Source organism: Odocoileus virginianus, chromosome 21 (genome assembly GCF_023699985.2).
Source record: "Odocoileus virginianus isolate 20LAN1187 ecotype Illinois chromosome 21, Ovbor_1.2, whole genome shotgun sequence".
Lineage (NCBI taxonomy): Eukaryota > Metazoa > Chordata > Mammalia > Artiodactyla > Cervidae > Odocoileus > Odocoileus virginianus.
Window position 1 is genome coordinate 27909815 of NC_069694.1, and position 18243 is coordinate 27928057.

Here is an 18243-nt window from a genome sequence, read left to right on the forward strand (position 1 = left end):
TGCCATCCAACCACCTCATCCTCTGTCGTCCCCTTCTCCTCTTGCCTTCAACTTTCCCAGCATCAGGGTCTTTTCCAATGAGTCAGTTTCTCACATTAGGTGGCCAAAGTACTGGGGTTTCAGCTTCAGCATCAGTCCTTCCAATGAGTATTTAGGGCTGATTTTCTTTAAGATTGACTGGTTTGATTTCCTTGCAGTCCAGGGGGCTCTCAAGAGTTCTCCAACACCACAGTTCAAAAGCATCAATTCTTTGGTGCTCAGCTTTCTTTTTTTTCTTTTTTGCTTTCTTCTGGAAATTTTATGAAGGTTTAGATGGGTGTGTGAACATTTTGGCATCGATTCTAAACACAGCAGGGAGTGTAGTATAAGGTTCATTTGTTGATTTTTGTCTGACTTAGGGATTTCCAATTGTTCCAGCACCATTTGTTCCAAGTCCAACCTTTCTTCACTGCATTGCTTTTGTACTTCTGTTAAGTATCAGTTGACACGTACATGTGGACTATTTCTAGACTCTCTTCCACCGATCTACGTGTCAGCTGCTGAAATCACCGTTTCGATTACTACGACTACAGAGTAAGTTTTAAATTAGGTACTGTGAATCCTCTAACTTTCTTCTTTTCAAAAACTGGTTGGCTATTCTACTTCCTTTGCCTTTCCACATAAATTTTAGAATCAGCTTGTCAACATCTACAAAAAATTCTGCTGGAATTCTGGTTGAGACTGTGCAGAATCCATAGGTAATCTGAGGGAGAATTCACCTCCTACTGATAACTGTCTTCTGATCCATGAACATGGTATACTCATGCCTTTCTTTCATCAGCATCTTATGCTCGTAGCATACAGATGGTGTGCCTACTCTATGAGATGTACACCTCAGTGTAAATGTAAGGAGGTGGAAGGACAGGTCACCACATAACCACCCACCCCTGATGTCCACCCTGGGGTGCTCAGCTTTCTTTATGGTCCAACTCTCACATCCATACATGACTACTGGAAAAACCATAGCTCTGACTAGATGGACTTTTGTCAGCAAAGTAATGTCTCTGCTTTTTAATATGCTGTCTAGGTTGGTCATAGCTTTTCTTCCAAGGAGCAAGTGTCTTTCATGGCTGCAGTCACCATCTGCAGTGATTTTGCAGCCTCCCCAAACAAAGTCTGTCACTGTTTCCATTGTTTCCCCATCTATTTGCCATAACATGATGGGACCAGGTGCCGTGATCTTAGTTTTCTGAATGTTGAGCTTTAAGCCAACCTTTTCACTCTCCTCCTTCACTTTCATCAAGAGGCTCTTTAGTTCCTCTTCACTTTCTGCCATAATGGTGCTGTCATCTGCATATCTGAGGTTATTGATATATCTCCCGGCAATCTTGATTCCAGCTTTTGCTTTATCCAGCCCAGCATTTCACATGATGTACTCTGCATATAAGTTAAACAAGCAGGGTGACAGTATACAGCCTTGACGTACTATTTCCCAATTTGGAACCAGTACGTTGTTCCATGTCTGGTTCTAACTGTTGCTTCTTGACCTGCATACAGATTTCTCAGGAGGCAGGTAAAGTGGTCTGGTATTCCCACCTTTCTAAGAATTTTTCAGTTTGTTGTGATCTGCACAGTCAAAGGCTTTGGATTAGTCAATAAAGCAGATGTCTTTCTGGAACTCTCTTGCTTTTTCAATGATCCAATGGATGTTGGCAATTTGATCTCTGGTTCCTCTGTCTTTTCTAAATCCAGCTTGAACATCTGGAAGTTCTTGGTTCACGTACTGTTGAAGCTTCGCTTGGAGAATTTGAGCATTACTTTGCTAGCATGTGAGATGAGAGCAATTCTGCTGTAGTTTTAATACTCTTTGGTGTTGCCTTTCTTTGGAATTGGAATGAAAACTGACTTTTTCCAGTCCTGTGGCCACTGCTGAGTTTTCCACATTTGCTGGCATATTGAGTGCAGCACTTTGACAGCTTCATCTTTTAGGATTTGAAATAGCTCAACTTGAATTCCATCACCTCCACTAGCTTTGTTCGAAGTGATGCTTCCTAAGGCTCACTTGACTTCGCAGTCCAGGATGTCTGGCTCTAGGTGAGTGATCACACCATCATGGTTAACTGGGTCATTAAGATCTTTTTGTATAGTTCTTCTATGTATTCTTGCCACCTCTTCTTAATTGCTTCTGTTAGGTCCATATAATTTCTGTCCTTTATTGTGCCCATCTTTGCATGAAATGTTCCCTTGGTATCTGTAATTTTCTTGAGGAGATCTCTAGTCTTTCCCATTCTATTGTTTTCCTCTATTTCTCTGCACTGATCACTGAGGAAGGCTTTACTATCTCTCCTTGCTATTCTTTGGAGCTCTGCATTCAAATGTGTATCTTTACTTTTCTCCTGTGCTTTTGCTTCTCTTCTTTAATCAGCTATTTGTAAGGCCTCCTCAGACAACCATTCTGCCTTTTTGCATTTCTTTTTCTTGGGAATAATCTTGATCACTGCCTCCTGTACAATGACAAACCACTTCAGTATTCTTGCCTTGAGAACGCCATGAACAATATGAAAAGGCAAAGATAGGATACTGAAAGATGAACTTTCCAGGTCAGTAGGTACCCAATATGCTACCAGGTAAGAGTGGAGAATAACTCCAGAAGGAATGAACAGATGGAGCCAAAGTGAAAACAATGCCCTTTGTGGATGTGACTAGTGATGGAAGTAAATTATAATGCCATAAAAAACAATATTGCATAGGAACCTGGAATGTTAGGTCCATGAATCAAGGTAAATTGGAAGTGATCAAACAGGAGATGGGAAGAGTGAACATCGACATTTTAGGAATCAGTGAACAAGTTATGACCAACCTAGATAGCATATTAAAAAGCAGAGACATTACATTACCAACAAAGGTCTGTCTAGTCAAGGCTGTGGTTTTTCCAGTGGCCATTTATGGATGTGAGAGTTGGACTATAAAGAAAGCTGAGCGCCGAAGAATTGATGCTTTTGAACTGTGGTGTTGGAGAAGATTCTTGAGAGTCCCTTGGACTGCAAGGGCATCCGACCAGTCCATCCTAAAGGAGATCAGTCCTGGGTGTTCGTTGGAGGGACTGATGCTGAAGCTGAAACTCCAATACTTCAGCCACCTCATGCGAAGAGTTGACTCATTGGAAAAGACCCTGATGCTGGGAGGGATTGGGGGCAGGAGGAGAAGGGGATGACAGAGGATGAGATGGCTGGATGGCATCACCGACTTGATGGACAGGAGTTTGAGTAAACTCCGGGAGTTGGTGATTGGCAGGGAGGCCTGGCGTGCTCCGATTCACGGGGTCACTAAGAGTCGGACACGACTGAACGACTGAACTGAACTGAACTAAAATGGACTGGAATGGATGAATTTAATTCAGATGACCATTATATCTATTACTGTGGGCAAGAATCCCTTAGAAGAAATGGAGTAGCTGTCACAGTCAACCAGAGTCCATAATGCATTACTTGGATGCAATCTCAAAAATGACAGAATGATCTCTATTCATTTCCAAGGTGAAACATTCAGTATCACAGTAATCCAAGTCTGTGCCCCAACCACTAATGCTGAAGAAGCTGAATGGTCCTATGAAGACCTACAAGACCTTCTAGAACTAACAGCAAAAACAGATGTGCTTTTCATCACAGGGGACTGGAATGCAAAAGTAGGAAGTCAAGAGATACCCAGAGTAACAGGCAAATTTGGCTTGGGAGTACAAATTGAAGCAGGGCAAAGGCTAACAGGGTTTTGCCAAGAGATCACACTGGTCATAGCAAATATCATCTTCCAACAACACAAGAGAAGACTCTACACATGGACATCACAATACCAAAATCAGATTGAATATATTCTTTGCAGCCAAAGATGAAGGAGCTCTATACAGTCAGCAAAAACAAGACCAGGAGCTGACTATGGTTCAGATCATGAACTCCTTATTGCCAAATTCAGATTTAAATTGAAGAAAGTAGGGAAAACCACTAGGCCATTCAGGTATGACCTAAATCAAATCCCTTACGATTATACAGTGGAAGTAAGAAATAGATTTAAGGGACTAGATCTGATAGAGTGCCTGAAGAACTAGGGACAAAGGTTCATGACATTGTACAGAAGAGATCCTTAAGCACCTGACTTTTGGTTTTGTTATTCAGGCCTTTCAACTCCAACATTACTTTGTCTATGCAAATGGGTGAGCTGTACTAAACAGTTTAAGAACAGACAGTACCAGTTCTTTATGTACTCTTTCAGAAAATAAAGGAAGAGGGAACACTTCCCAATTAATTCTCTTTTGCCAGCATTATTCTAATACCGAAACCAGATAAAGACATTACAGGAAAAGAAACCTACATGTATCTCTCATATGATCACAGATACAAAAATCTTTTACAAAGTTTAAACACATAAAACATTCAGTAAAATATAATATCTGTGAGCAACTTGTAGTTCAGAAATTCATTTGAAAATCCATTATTTTCACCATATTAGACAAAAATCATGTAATTACCTCAGGAGAGGTAGAAAAAAGTTGACAAAATTCAGTACTCACTCATGCAAGATGAGAACTCTTGGCAAACTAGGAACTTACTCAACCTGATTACTTCATACTTAATGGTGAAATAAATGCTTTCCTAGTAAATTTGAGAAGTCCAAGATGTCTCTCATCACTTCTGTTCAACATTGTACTAGATGTACTAGTCCATACATCTGGCCAAACTTAAAAAAGAAAGGTCATAATGATTGGAAAGGAAAGAGTAAAACTATCTTATTTATCAATTACATAGTTATCTGTAGGATATTCAAAGGCATCCACTCAAAAAATCTACTAGAACTATTTATTAAGTAAATATAGAAAGGTGTCATGGTTCAAGGCACTATATAACAGTTAAATGCATTTATACATACTCACGGGCTTCCCTTGTGGCTCAGCTGGTAAATAATCAGCCTGCAATGTGGGAGACCTGGGTTCAATCCCTCGGTTGGGGAGATCCCCTGGAGAAGGGAAAGGCTATCCACTCCAGTATTCTGGCCTGGAGGACCCCATGGACCATGCAGTCCCTGGAATTCCCATGCAGTCCATGGGGTCGCAAAGAGTCGGACACGACTGAGCAACTTGTATTTCACATATATACTCACAATCAAACATTGAAATTTTTTAAAGTACAACTTGTAATATAAAAAAATAAATATATAAGGATAAATTTAACGAAATATGTTTGTTCACCAAAAACTTGAAAATATTGCTGCAACAGAAGCTTTAAGTTAATGGCAAGAGATGCTCATGGACAGAAGAATCAATATTATCATCAGGTCAATTCTTCCTAAACTGATCTAATTTAGAGTAATTGCTAAATCCTTGCAGTCTGTTTTGTAGAAATTGGTAAGGTGATTCTAAAATATTTATGGAAATGCAAAGAACTTAAAATAGACAAAACTACTGAAGAAGGACAATGGTCAAACACTTAGGTGAACTGATTTTAAGTCAATTAGCATCAACAGTAATTAACACAGTGTGGTACTGGAGTAAAAAACTTTGGAAATATAGGATGGAACACAATAAAAAGTCCAAAAATAAGTCCAATCACACATAGTCAACAGTTTCAACAGAGACACAGAGGCAATTCAATGAGTAAAGGCAAACTGGAACAGGTGGAAATGGATAAGGAAAAAAAAATGAAACTCTTCCCTATTTCACACCATAAAGAATAATTCATTTGAAATATAACAAAGACCTAAAGCTGTAAAACTTCTAGAAGATAATGTATGAGAAAATCTTTGTTATTTTGGGTTAGGCAAAGATTTTTTAGGACCAACCAAAAAAAAAAAAATAGCATGAATAATGTTGGTAAGAGAAAAAGAATGGATAAAGAAAAAAATGAATAAACTGCATCAAAACTAAAACTTTAGCTCTTCAGATGACATTTTTCATGCAATTTTATGTTTTAGTTTTATCATAACTTTCCTTTTTATTGAAGTGCAGTTGACGTACAATATTACGTTAGAAAATATTTCAAAACATATATCTAGTAAAGAACTTTATATGTAACATAGAGAACTCTTATACATTAAAAAAAAAACAACCTTAGATAATAAGCAATGGAATCAGTAAATACGCAAAAGATACAAAGACACTTCACCAAAGAGAAGACATCGATCAGCACTAACAAGCATTTGAAAATATTCCCATCATTAATCATTGTTGTTTAGTTGCTCAGTCCTGTCCAACTCTTTGTGACCCCATGGACTCTAACCTACCAGGCTCCTCTGACCGTGGGATTTCCCAGGTAAGAATACTGGAGTGGATTGCCATTTCCTTCTCCAGAAGATCTTCCCAATCAAGGGATCAAGCCGGTGTCTCCTGAAATGGCAGCCGGCTTCTCTGCCACTGAACCACCAGGGAAGTTTTAATGGAAATTAAAACTGCAATAAGATGGTATTTTAGACTACCACAATTGCTAACATTAAGAAGACTGCCAGTGCTAAATGTTGGGAAGGATACAGAGGGACTGGATCTTTCAAATTGCTGGAGGGAATGCTAAACAGTATAGCATTTTAGAAAAGTATGGTAGTTGCTTCAAACGATATTCATGTACTTGCCATATGACGCAGCATTTTCATTTTTATTTATTCCAAAGAAATGAAAACACTTATCCACATTTATCTAAAGCCTTGTTCACAGTATTCACAGCACTTCTATTCATCGGAGCCGCAAGCCAGAAAGGACTAAAATGCCTGCCTATAGGTAAAATGGATAAAGAAATCGTAGTATGTCCATATAATAGACTACCATTCAACAATAACAAAGAGGGAACTACTGATGAAACACTACAGGCTGAATCTTAAAACCTTATGCTAAGTGAAAAAAGTCAGACACAAAAGACTGCACAAATCTGATTCCATTCGTAAGAAACTCTGGAAAAGGCAAAAATATATTGACAACAGATTAGTGGTTGCAGTCACCGTCGTGTGGGCCGTGGGACGGGATGGCTCTCTTCAGCTTTACCACGATGCTGTGGCAAAGCCTGGAGCAGAATGCTTAGCAAACTTCAGCTTTCCTTGTCACAGTAGTTTCTGGAAATTCTGCAAGTCCGCCTGAGTCAAGGCTCCTCCTAGTGGAATTTGCAGTATTTCTTCGAAGGCCACCTGCCATTGCCCGCCTGAGGACATCTTCTCAGCCCTGCCTCCCTCCTCTTCACAGACCAGCGCCTTGTTTACTCTGGCCACAGTCCAAGCTAGTCTTAAATCATCGAGTTTCCCTTTCTCTTTTCGATTCCGCTGCCTTAAAAACAAAAACAACAGTCAGTTTCGTTTCTCTCAGAAACTGCCGGCTCCGCCCCCAAACCGCACGTCGGGAGCCCAGCGTCTGGGCAGGGGCGGGGCAGGGAGGCTGCGGTTCCTAGACGTCGAGGTGCGTTCCGCTCGCTGCGGCGCCGCACCACGACGCCCGGGGGCAGTGCGCGCGTTCAGGCCTTGGCCGTCTCTGTCTCTCTTTTCCTCGCCTCAGCTCGGTCTCTTTCGAAGGTTCGGACAGCTGAGACGCGGCTGAGGAGCTCGGGAAAGTGGTGATGGAGGGGAAGCCACGGGGGAGGTCGCGGGGCGGCGCACGCCCGGTGACCGGGCGAGGCCCCGCGTCCCGGCCCTCCGCGACACTGCCCGCGGAGTCTTGGGGAGCGAAGTTCTGGCTCTTCCCCAGCGTCCCCGGGCTCCGCAGCGCGCTATCCCGGAGGCCCGAGGCGACACGCCAGATGTGCTGCACGCGCCGGCGCCTGGCGGTGCTGGAGCGCGGCGGGACGGGCGTCGAGGTCCACCAGCTGCCGGCGGAGAGCGACGGCGCCAGGAAGCCGAGTGAGTGAGGCCGCGCAGCGCCCGCTCGGCCATCCCCTCAGCGGATGCGGTGTGTGAGTGCGGTGGGCGGCCTACCCGGGGCCCGCACGGACGCTTCTCTCTAGAGCGGCCCGACTTGTGGGTGTGCGGCCCTTCTTTAACCGCGAGAGACTCAGAGGGGGGACCCGACGGCGCAGCGGTCCGCGGGGGCCGTAGAAACGCGCCCGGCCGGGGGTGTTTTCGCGTTTGGCACCCTTGAGTTCTCCAGCCTTGTTCCTCGCGGGCTCGGAGTTTGAGCCGGACTCTGGCGAGAAACACAAGGTCCGCTCCGCTCGCCGCCTCATGGAGGGAGTCTCCCGGCAGCATCTTAGCCAGTCTGCCTCTATCTTTGGTTTCTCTTCAAAGTGTGTTTTTCACTTACCCCTTTTAGAACATACCTGCTCCGATTTTGTGAGTCTTTGGAGAACCTTGTTTGGGTTTTCTTGTTCTCAGTGATAATGTCTTACGTGTGCAAGCAATTTAAAGAGGGCTTTCAGTTGCACTTGGGTGATCTCTGTAAGAGACTTAATTATTAGCGCTGGTGACCCTGACTCCGGATTTTACAGGTGGAGGGGGGCCATAAATGACCACACATTTAATTTTGAGAAGTTTGCCCATCTATTGCATGAAGAAAATGATATTTTACTTTTGTTCGCTTTGCTTTTAACTTGAGCGAAGTCAGGAACCTTTTTTCTGTAGGTTATTTGAGGTTTTGGGGGGGTGTGAACTGCCAGTTGATTGCTATCTTTGCCTCGCTTTTTTAATAAAAAAAATGAGTTGTTTATCTTTTTCGTGTTTATTTGGAAGAGTTTTTGTATATTGAGTAAGAGTAGCCGTTTGTCGGTCATATACGTTGTAAAATTTTTTTTTTTTTTACGTTGTAAAATTTTACCCCACTTGCCGTTAGCTAATGTTATTTTATAGTCTGCTTCATCAGTCTTTTCATCTAGGGCGACTTAGGGATTTTGTGTTATGTTAGAAAGCCATTCTCAATCCAAAATTTTTTTAATGTATTCATTTTTTTAAACTAATTTTAAGATTTTGCTTTTAAACCTAGCATTTTTAATACACTTAGAAATTATTTTGACTTAAGGAGTGAGGTGGGGGGATATGGATTGATTTATCTTTTCTCCAAAATGGCTAGGCGTGTCCCAATACCGTTTTTTTAATAAACCCACCTTTTTTGAATAAACACTCCTTTTTTCAATTGATTTGAAATGCTGAGTCTCTAAGAAAGCTTTAGTCTGTTGGGCCATTCTTTATTACCAGACTGGTTTGGTTCTCTTTAGAATTTGTATTATGAAGTGGTTTGTGTTTTGATCTTTTGCATAAATAGATTTTATTTCATTAGAACTGAAAACTGGAACAAGGTCCCAAATCTACCTACTTTTTATGAACAAATTAAATGAGATAAAAGTAAAGGGTTTAGTGGACAGTTTTAAATCTTTAACTTTGAGAAAGCGCTAAATATGCACTGACAGTACAATTTCTTTTAATAGCATCCTTAAAAAAAATTGTCCCCCAAACCCAATTCCTCATTTACTCTTAAAATGAAGTATGTTCTCCAAAAATTAAATTATAGTTTCTTACAGACTTTTTCATTTCTAGCACTTCAAATTTAGTTTCTCTCCTTGAACTTATTAAACAGGAATCTAAAAGCAAATATTTAGTTAGCTATTTTAATTGAAAAGATATATTCAATTTAAAACAGTATAAATCAGTGCTTTCCCAAATTAAAAAACAAAATCTGTTGTCAAGACACTAGTCATTGCTATTTTGTCTGCTTGCTGCATTTGAATTTTCTTTAAAGAGACGTTCATGTTAAGTCAGTTGTATAGTTGACATTTTTTTCCAGGTGTTTTAAGTGCATTATAATTAAGTGAATAATAGTAGTGGGTCACAGTGAGAGTGATGATAGTTCCTGTTGGATTTGCTCTGCAGAGTGCGTTAAATTAGGGAAAAAAATGAAGATACATTCCATGGACCAAGGAGAAGAGCACATGCTGGTTCTATCCTCAGATGGAAAACCATTTGAGTACAAGTATAGCGTAGAACATGCAAGGTAGGAAAGTTTTTTTCCCTTTTATTAAAAATGATTTAAATTTCACTCAAAAAGCAATCATAATTTTTGTAGGAAAATGTTACTTTATATGATTCTTGCTTTATATGGTGGTATCTTAAGTAAATGATGAATTCTGAACTGACTAGTGAACTGTAAATCAATTTATGTCTCCCAGGGCATGTACCATGTGTTGAATTGGCACTTAAAGGAAATGATTGGTTAGTCCACGTATCCCCATATTGGACTTACATACTCATTAACTCATTTAACCCAAAAGTAGTTTTCAATCCCGGAAAAAAGTAAATTATCATGGAATGATTTGTGAGTTTTTTTCCTAGTAGATCTTGAGAATTAGAACTTATTTTCATCTTGTATTATTTCTGCATCATAAAATTATTTGTAAAAGGTTTTTAGAATCATCTTACCACAATTTTAGAATGAACGTTATTTTCTCTTTAAACCACTAATTAAAGCATGTTATTATTATCATAATTTTAAATGTCCTGAATGTGAAGTTAACTTTTTTTGAGCTTCAATCCTAATTAAATACAGTTAATAATTATTAATTTTGTTGTGACTTATTTTTGATCAACATAAAATATATTTCCTTTCATCAGGTTTCAGTGCATTTTACAAGAAAAAACTATAATTCAGATCACATGTGGAGATTATCATTCTCTTGCACTCTCAAAAGGTACTTTTCTAAATATTATTTTTTTAAGAGGGAGTAAATGTATGTGTATGTAGAACTAAGAGAATGTATGTGCTTCACTTGGTAACAGGACCGAAATATGGTTTTGAATGTGGTATGGTCTCGAATACTACTAAAAGAGATACAAAATCAGAATTCTTGGACCTATAAAATCTTCTGGTTTTCATAATTACTTTTCCTACATTTTATTCTCACAAATTAAAAAACTAAAGCAATTTGGTAATGAGTTTGATGTTCTTTAACAGAAAAGGGCCCATGCATGAATTGAAAGCGTACAGGACCTCATAAGCAATGGAACACTCTTCCCAGGGGATTTTGAGCAAGGGCAAGTTTTGTGGAGTGTCAGAAGCTTCAGTATGGAAACAGGGCATGATTGACTGTGGTTGCATATCTGAACAAGGAAATAAGTTTAGAGCCCATAGTAAACTTGGTGTTTGGGGATTGGCTGACTGGGTATACTGTGTTTCTGGTCAGGCCAAGCATTCAGAATGTGAAAGTTCGCTTTGGTGACATGGCACCTGGGTGCCATCTTGGGCCTAGAGATTTATTTCCGCAGTTCTGTTTTCTGTTTTTCAAATATGAAATAATGAAAATACTCTAAATAATTAAAATCACCCTCTCTGGAAGCAAGACTAGGAATGGTCCACCCTTTTCCAGAACTTTCTCTGCTTTTCCTAGGGTTCTTCCAGCTTCCATGATAGGAGCTCAGAATCCCTTGGGTCTGCTTTTATGGCCAGTTTGCTGGTCCCTGACATGTTTTAACATTACCTTTTGAATTCGGGGATTCTCCCCAACCCTGTATTACTTACCATTTCTTATCAGATGCCATAATGGTAGGAAAGGGAAGTAGTGAATATGAATTATTTCCTGAAGCCACTTGACCTAATTAAGACAGGCAGGTGATAAGGAATAGTGGAATTCAGGATCAAGGAAATTTTTTAAATACATAGGACAGATATAAACTTTTAGAATGAAAGCTGGAATTAAATGGAAGTAAGTGATCATGTATTTGACTTATACTGAAGGCTTTGTTAAGGTTTAAGTGTTAAGTTGTATTGGAAAAAGCTGGTTGTTTGACTTCATCCATTTATGAACAACTCTTTCATTTTGAGTGTCTACATGTTCAGGTTGTGAAGATGAAACAGATGCATGTGCCTTCAAGAAGCCTAGGATGTATGGATGTAGGGGGAAGGGATTGTTCAGGGTTTATTATTGGTAAGTCACAATACAATGTAGGAAGATTGAAAGTTAGAAAAGCAAGAAAGGGAACTACTCATCCTTCTCATTTTGGTATTTCCTGCCGACTGATAGGTACTTGGTAATTAGGTTTGAAGGAAAATCTCTACTTCTCACCTGTTACTGCATAGTATCTTGCAGAGTAGTATTCACTAAAATTTAAGTCTCTGATATATTTTTTCAGCCTCTGTTAGGTACTGTCATCTCTATTAGATAACATCTAAGAACTTTTCTTTAAAAATATGTTCCAATATGTGCATTCACTTTGCTGTACAACTGAAACTGACACAACATTGTGAATCAACTATACTCCAATAAAACTTTTTAAAATAGATAAAATAAAAATATGTTCCATATATTTAATTCATGGAAGAGGATGCTCACTCTTTCATGATACTGTGCTGCGATTTCAAATGTATGTTTACATTATTTATTTAGCATCTTTGGGCATGTGGTAGAGGGAGAGAAAGAAAGGTAGTTTGGGGGTTTTTTGGGGGGGGTTATTTTTTCAAATGTAGAGTATTTCTGTCTTTCATAGGCCCATCCTGTGAGTTTTTAAAAATAAGTATTTCTTGAATTTGATTATAATATATTCCAATAGCTTTATTCTTTGTCTGTTTGGGTCGCTATAATAAAAATAGAGTAGGTGGTTTAAACAGCAGAAATTTGAAGTCCAGTTCAGGGTTTTAGCAGATTTGGTGTCTAGTGAGGGCCAGTCTTCTTACAAGTGGAAAGGACAAGAGAGCTCTCTGGGGACCCTTTTTATAAGGGCATTAATCCCATTCATAAGCGCTCCCCCTATCATGATCTCATCCAATTTTAGTCACCACCCCAATAGCCACTTCCTAACACTTGTCACACTGAAGGTTAGGATTTCAGCATAGGAGTTTTGGGCGAACACAGACACCCATTTCTTAATACTACCCTTTGAGGTAGGAGATAAGGAACTGTAACTCTTACTGCTGAAGAGAAGTTTCTTCTAGTTTTTCTGACTGAGTCTTGAGATCTGAGCAGTCCTGTCAGTTTGAATGGACGAGATTGTAATGGTGTAGTATGGATAGAATATAATGTCCTAGGGTGATGTCTGCTGCATTTTAAACTTACTAAGACAGCATTTTCTCTGTTTATGTCAAGGTGGTGAGCTTTTTGCTTGGGGACAGAACTTAGATGGTCAGCTTGGAGTTGGAAGAATATTTGCCTCAACTTCCACACCGGAGATTGTGGAGAACCTCTCAGGAGTCCCCTTGGTTCAGATTTCTGCAGGAGAAGCCCACAGCATGGCCTTATCCATGTCCGGAAATGTTTACTCTTGGGGAAGAAATGATTGTGGACAGCTGGGCCTGGGCCACACCTACAGTACGGGAATATCTTTTAAAATTCATATTATAAACAAATACATTTGACATATAAGAGATGACTGTAATCTGAATGGAATCTGAACCAAAAATGGTTCAGATTCCCGCTTTCATTAGCACTGATTTGCCTGGTTATCTCTCTGTGTTGAGGGTAGAATCTGTCTAAACAACACATACAGTGTGCAGGTCATGACTGTAATTGAGATGAGCGTCCAGGTCAAGTGGGAAAAAGGGAAAGAGCATTGGACTAGGGATTGGAATATCTGGACTGTGATTCCCACTTCCACATTAACTAGTTTCGCCTACCCAAGTCACTTCATTTTTCTCTCTGTCTCATTTTCTTTTTCTGTAAAGTGATGAGTTTGGATGAAGTGACCTTTAAGGTGCCTGTGCACTTTAAATATCTATTAATACAATTGTGGCAAAGGATAGTAAAATTCTAGTTAGAACCACCTATTCTGATCTTATTCTTTAAGCTTTTAATTACATGTGTGTACACACACATAAACATGTAATTTGCATTACTGAGCTATCTCCCCAAAGAAAAAGTCAATATTTCTGATGACCCCAAACCCCTTGTTAGAGATTTCAGGTGTGGCAAACTCCGATGATTTATCACCTGTGGTAATATACACATTCTGCCTGGGATTACTGGTCAGATACTGCATTTCTGCCTCACATGTCCCCATGCTAGTTCCCATAAGTCATTTCAAAGGAGGAAAAGGGATAAAGGACCGTTGAACTTATTTTGCTGAATCTCTCTGGGACAAGGAAATAATCATGATAGAAGAGGTAGTGTAAGGCAATTCTCTCCACTAGAGAATTTGAAAGAAAAATAAGAAGCTTTAGGTTCATTAGAAGGGTAATAATGCTAGACTGGAATGGGAAATAACCAGATATACTGCAACTAAAGCTAATCAAGTCAGGTAAAAAGGGAAGAAAGGGCTCTGGGAAGTGAAAGTGACACTTCACAGGTGAGTACCTCCAAGTGTGGCCCTTTGACCACTCTCCCCGTTCCGTTTTCAGACCTAAATCTACCAGCACAGAGCCTTTCTTGTCAGTGTGTTGGGAGCTATTGTGATGGGCCTAGAGGAAGTAATCTGGGTGTTTTATTAGTAGTGTGGAACTCCAGTGTAAAATTCAGTGTTTCCTTTTGGTTACTTGAACTCTTCTTTTCCTTGTGTAGATAAAGATTCTCCTTCCTGTATTGAAGCACTGGATGATCAGAAGGTTGAATTTCTTGCTTGTGGTGGCTCTCACACTGCCTTGCTCACAAAGGTTAGTGTACCCTTGTCTCTTTGACTAGTTCCAGAAGAGCGCTTTGTAATGGAGAGAGCACTAGAACGGGGAGATATGGGCAGCTGGTGTTTCCTGGGGAAGAAAGGTCACTGCTTCCCCATGCAGGGCCGTCCTGATAACTGGGGGGCTTTGCTCTGATGGTGATTTTATTGATTTTTCACTGATGCCTTCACTGACACTTCACGGAAGTGAGTGTTACTTCTGTGTCATATTTCTCTAACTTCTGATAAGAAATTCCCTTTCTTTAGAGTGGACTGGTGTTTACTTTTGGTGATGGAAAGTATGGGCAACTCGGTCACAATTCAACACAGAATGAGTTAAGACCCTGTTTGGTAACTGAGCTTGTTGGAAATAGAGTGACCCAGATAGCATGTGGAAGGTAAGTTGTAAAGTATCAATAAAAATTGATAAGATAAATACAATAAATTTAGATAGGTAGTTTAATAAAATTTATCTTCAGTTTCTTTGATTGAGATAAAACTATCAAACATTTTCAGACAGGTGAAAATACTTAATTCACATTGTTAGACAATCATAATAAATCTTTATTTTAGCATACATATTTATTTTAATTGATTTTTTAAATGTGTAAATATACTTTCTGTTGGTCCTTCACTGAAATACCTTTGTAAATATTCAAATGCACTTTATCTTTTAAAAAATTATTTATTTGGAAAATATGAAAAAACATGAGTTAGAAAGTGTTATTAATTGATATCCTCACTCTGTCTGTGTTAACCAAAGAAACTTTGTCACCACTTTGGACTTTTCATGACACACACGCTTCTGAGTAGCATGTGTTACAAGAGGAATCCTCACCTTAGACATGTCTTAATCAAACCAGAGCAGCACCCCTACTAACACAGGAGAGTTTTCTGGAAAGACACACAGCTCACTAAAAGCTGTTATACTGATGGTCAAGTTTAAGAGGAGGATACAAATTATCAATAGAGTTATAGGAAGAGCTGCATAGGACAGAGTCTAGAAGAGGTCAAAATGAGGAGCTTCTGATGTCCACTCCGGTTGGAGGCATGGACAGTGTTACCTCCTCCCAGCCTGATACATGACTGTGAAGAATATTGTCAACCAGGGGAGCTCACCCAAGTCCAGACTTTTCATTGGTTAGTCATCATTGATTGAACTATTGCCCATGTGATTGAACTCAGACTCCAGCTTCTGTGTACCAAGAGGTTCAGCTTACCTACAGCTGGAGGGGCCTCTTTGAGCCACTTTGATAAGCTATTAGGTGTGGTCGAGGGGTTTGCTGTGAATAACAGAGACACTCCTATCACTTGGGAAATTCTAAAAGGTTAGACGTTACCTCCCTAGAGGTGAGAATAAAGGCCAGAGCTCTGAGCAAGGCCAGATTCTTTGCTTATACATCTGTATAATAGGAGAGGCCATTAATCAGATTGGTAAGAAAATCAGCATAATTAAAGGTCTTTGGGAAGTAGAGTTGGAGCTCAGGATCACTTGATTCCATCTTCTAGGATGGGGAGGGGAGGAACTCAGAGATGGCTTCCAGGAGGTGGTGACTCAAGCCAAAGCCTAAAAAAGGAGTAGAATGCTAGAGGTGGTGCTTGTTCTGACCAAGGGAACATCCTTTGCCAGGATGCAGCATCATGGCTTTCAGTAGACTTTGGGGTTCCAAAATCACCTCAGCTACACATTAGTGATTTCTTAGTTTCCACATGGCTAATTTCATCCACTGGGAGTTTGTTAACTAGTTTCATTCACTGGGTAGCGTAATTTCTGCAGTTTTACCAGATTGCTACATACTCTGATCATTGTGGAGAATTGAGAATTGACTGTATGTGCTTTTATTTAATAGGCAGCACACACTTGCCTATGTTTCTGATATGGGAAAGGTCTTCTCTTTTGGTTCTGGAAAAGAAGGACAACTGGGAAACGGTGGAACGTGTAATCAGCTGATACCACGTCCCATGAAATCGCCATCAAGTGAAGAACTCAAATCTGGTAAATTCTGTAGGAGCACAGGATTTGGCAAAAACGCGTTTGTTGAAAACCTGATTTTCCTAAGTGTGTAATGTAGCATGAAAAGTGTTTGACTGTGAGTGGAGTTTTACTGATTTCATATTTACTTAACATACCCTATCTAATTTATAAATAGCCATTTGTTCTCTAAGCCCTTCAGGTTAAGAGTAATGTAGACTTAGAATGATAGAAGATAAAAAAAAAAACTATATGGGTTCAGAGGCCTTTGCAGCCTCTGAGTCCAGTCTTCAAGGGACCTATTATTTCCATGATGATTGGTTTTCTTACCTGACTAAACTGACTCCTCGTCATAAAAAACCCTCAGAATGATGAGCAGCTGACATACGCCAGGCAGTATAACTGTGCTTAAAACTTACCTGTGTCATCTCACCTGTCCTTAAACAGTTTCAGGAGATGTGAGCTTTCAGTCCTATTTTACTGGAAGGTACAGAGACTTGGAAAGTGAAGGGTTATCCCATAAGCAGTTTTGGCTGGACTCGAACTGTGTATGCACTGTGTAACGTCAGAGGCTTAACTCTGAAAGGTTTCACTACAGAAGTGCCTTGGAGCACTTGGGTCACTTGTTTCTGAAAGCTTAGTGGTGACCTGAAGTACTAAAGTTCTCTCAGTTCTTCTGGGGAAATGAATGATAGGGTTATTACCTTAAGCAGTTTGTATCTTATATCTAATTTCTTACAACCACTTACATAGGCCTTTGAAGTACTGTTAACGTTCTTCAGAGCCAACAGTCATTGATTAAATCTTGAGTTGTAGAAATGGCCTTTTTTGTTTGTTTTTGGCTGCAGCAGGTGACTTGTACGATCTTAGTTCCCTGACCAGGGATTGAACCCGTGCTCCCTACAGTGGAAACATGGAGTCCTAATGACTGGACTTCCAGGGAAGTCCCTAGAATGTGGTTTTTAGTAATAGGTGCTAAATTAAACCAGGGAAGAGTTAACTAATCAAATATTTGTTTGACTGTGTTGAATATATAAGCATTTGTAGTAACCATGTACGTTAAACTGATACCACGTTGTCAGCCTTCCAGATCACCTATGTTTGCCAACTAGACTTCACCCTGAAGTAGATGTGTATTTTTGCCTTGCGAGTGGGCAAGTGTACTGAGTCTTTGTCTGTCAGAAAGATAAAAGGACTCTCTTTAAGAAGGATCTAAAGTTACTTGAGTGTGTATGTTTGTATCACATGAGTTTCTTCTAAGCTCTTATTTTTTGTAAATTCCTTTCAGAAAGCAGCACCTCAGTAAAGGAGTTAATAATGGTTGCTGGAGGGAATCAAAGCATTTTGATTTGGATGGAAAAAGAGGTAAAAAAAGATCTCTAGAAATTTTTTTTAATTGAAGTATAGTTGATTTATAATATTGTGGCAATCTCCGCTGTACAGAGTGACTTCAGTTTCACATGGATATACATTCTTCTAATATTCTTTTCCATGGTGGTTTATCCCAGGAGATTGGATATAGTTGCTTGTATTATACAGTAGGACCATGTTTTTTATCCATGTTAAATGTGATAGTTTGCATTTACTAACCCCAAATTCCCAGTCCATCCCTCTTACTCTCTTGACCTCCTCCTTAGCAACCACAAGTCTATTCTCTATGTCTGTGAATCCGTTTCTGTTTGTAGGTAGGTTCATTTTTGCCATATTTTAGATTTCACATATAAGTGGTATCATATGGTACTTACTCTTCCTGACTTACTTCACTTAGT

The 18243-nt window shown here is 39.7% G+C and overlaps 2 protein-coding genes across 4 annotated transcripts in view; one reads left to right on the forward strand and one right to left on the reverse strand.

Moving 5' to 3' along the window:
• PYURF (PIGY upstream open reading frame) overlaps window positions 1–18243 on the reverse strand; it is an 89507-nt gene that overhangs the window by 28861 nt on the left and 42403 nt on the right. The window contains exon 2 of one of the 2 annotated variants that reach the window (XM_070452125.1): window positions 6579–7273. The exons of the other annotated variant lie outside the window; for it this stretch is intronic. Coding sequence (XP_070308226.1) covers window positions 7054–7273 — 220 coding nt within the window. The 3' untranslated portion in view covers window positions 6579–7053. Of the gene's footprint in view, window positions 1–6578; window positions 7274–18243 lie in introns of those variants that run through there. 2 annotated transcript variants of the gene reach the window in all.
• Window positions 7376–18243, forward strand: part of HERC5 (HECT and RLD domain containing E3 ubiquitin protein ligase 5) — a 46882-nt gene continuing 36014 nt past the window's right edge. The window contains exons 1-8 of one of the 2 annotated variants that reach the window (XM_070452123.1): window positions 7376–7839; window positions 9799–9919; window positions 10537–10613; window positions 13002–13223; window positions 14409–14500; window positions 14770–14900; window positions 16353–16498; window positions 17763–17839. In XM_070452123.1, the coding sequence (XP_070308224.1) occupies window positions 7560–7839; window positions 9799–9919; window positions 10537–10613; window positions 13002–13223; window positions 14409–14500; window positions 14770–14900; window positions 16353–16498; window positions 17763–17839 (1146 nt within the window). In that variant the 5' untranslated portion in view covers window positions 7376–7559. The remainder of the gene's footprint in view (window positions 7840–9798; window positions 9920–10536; window positions 10614–13001; window positions 13224–14408; window positions 14501–14769; window positions 14901–16352; window positions 16499–17762; window positions 17840–18243) is intronic. The other variant, XM_020868995.2, reaches the window with a different exon arrangement.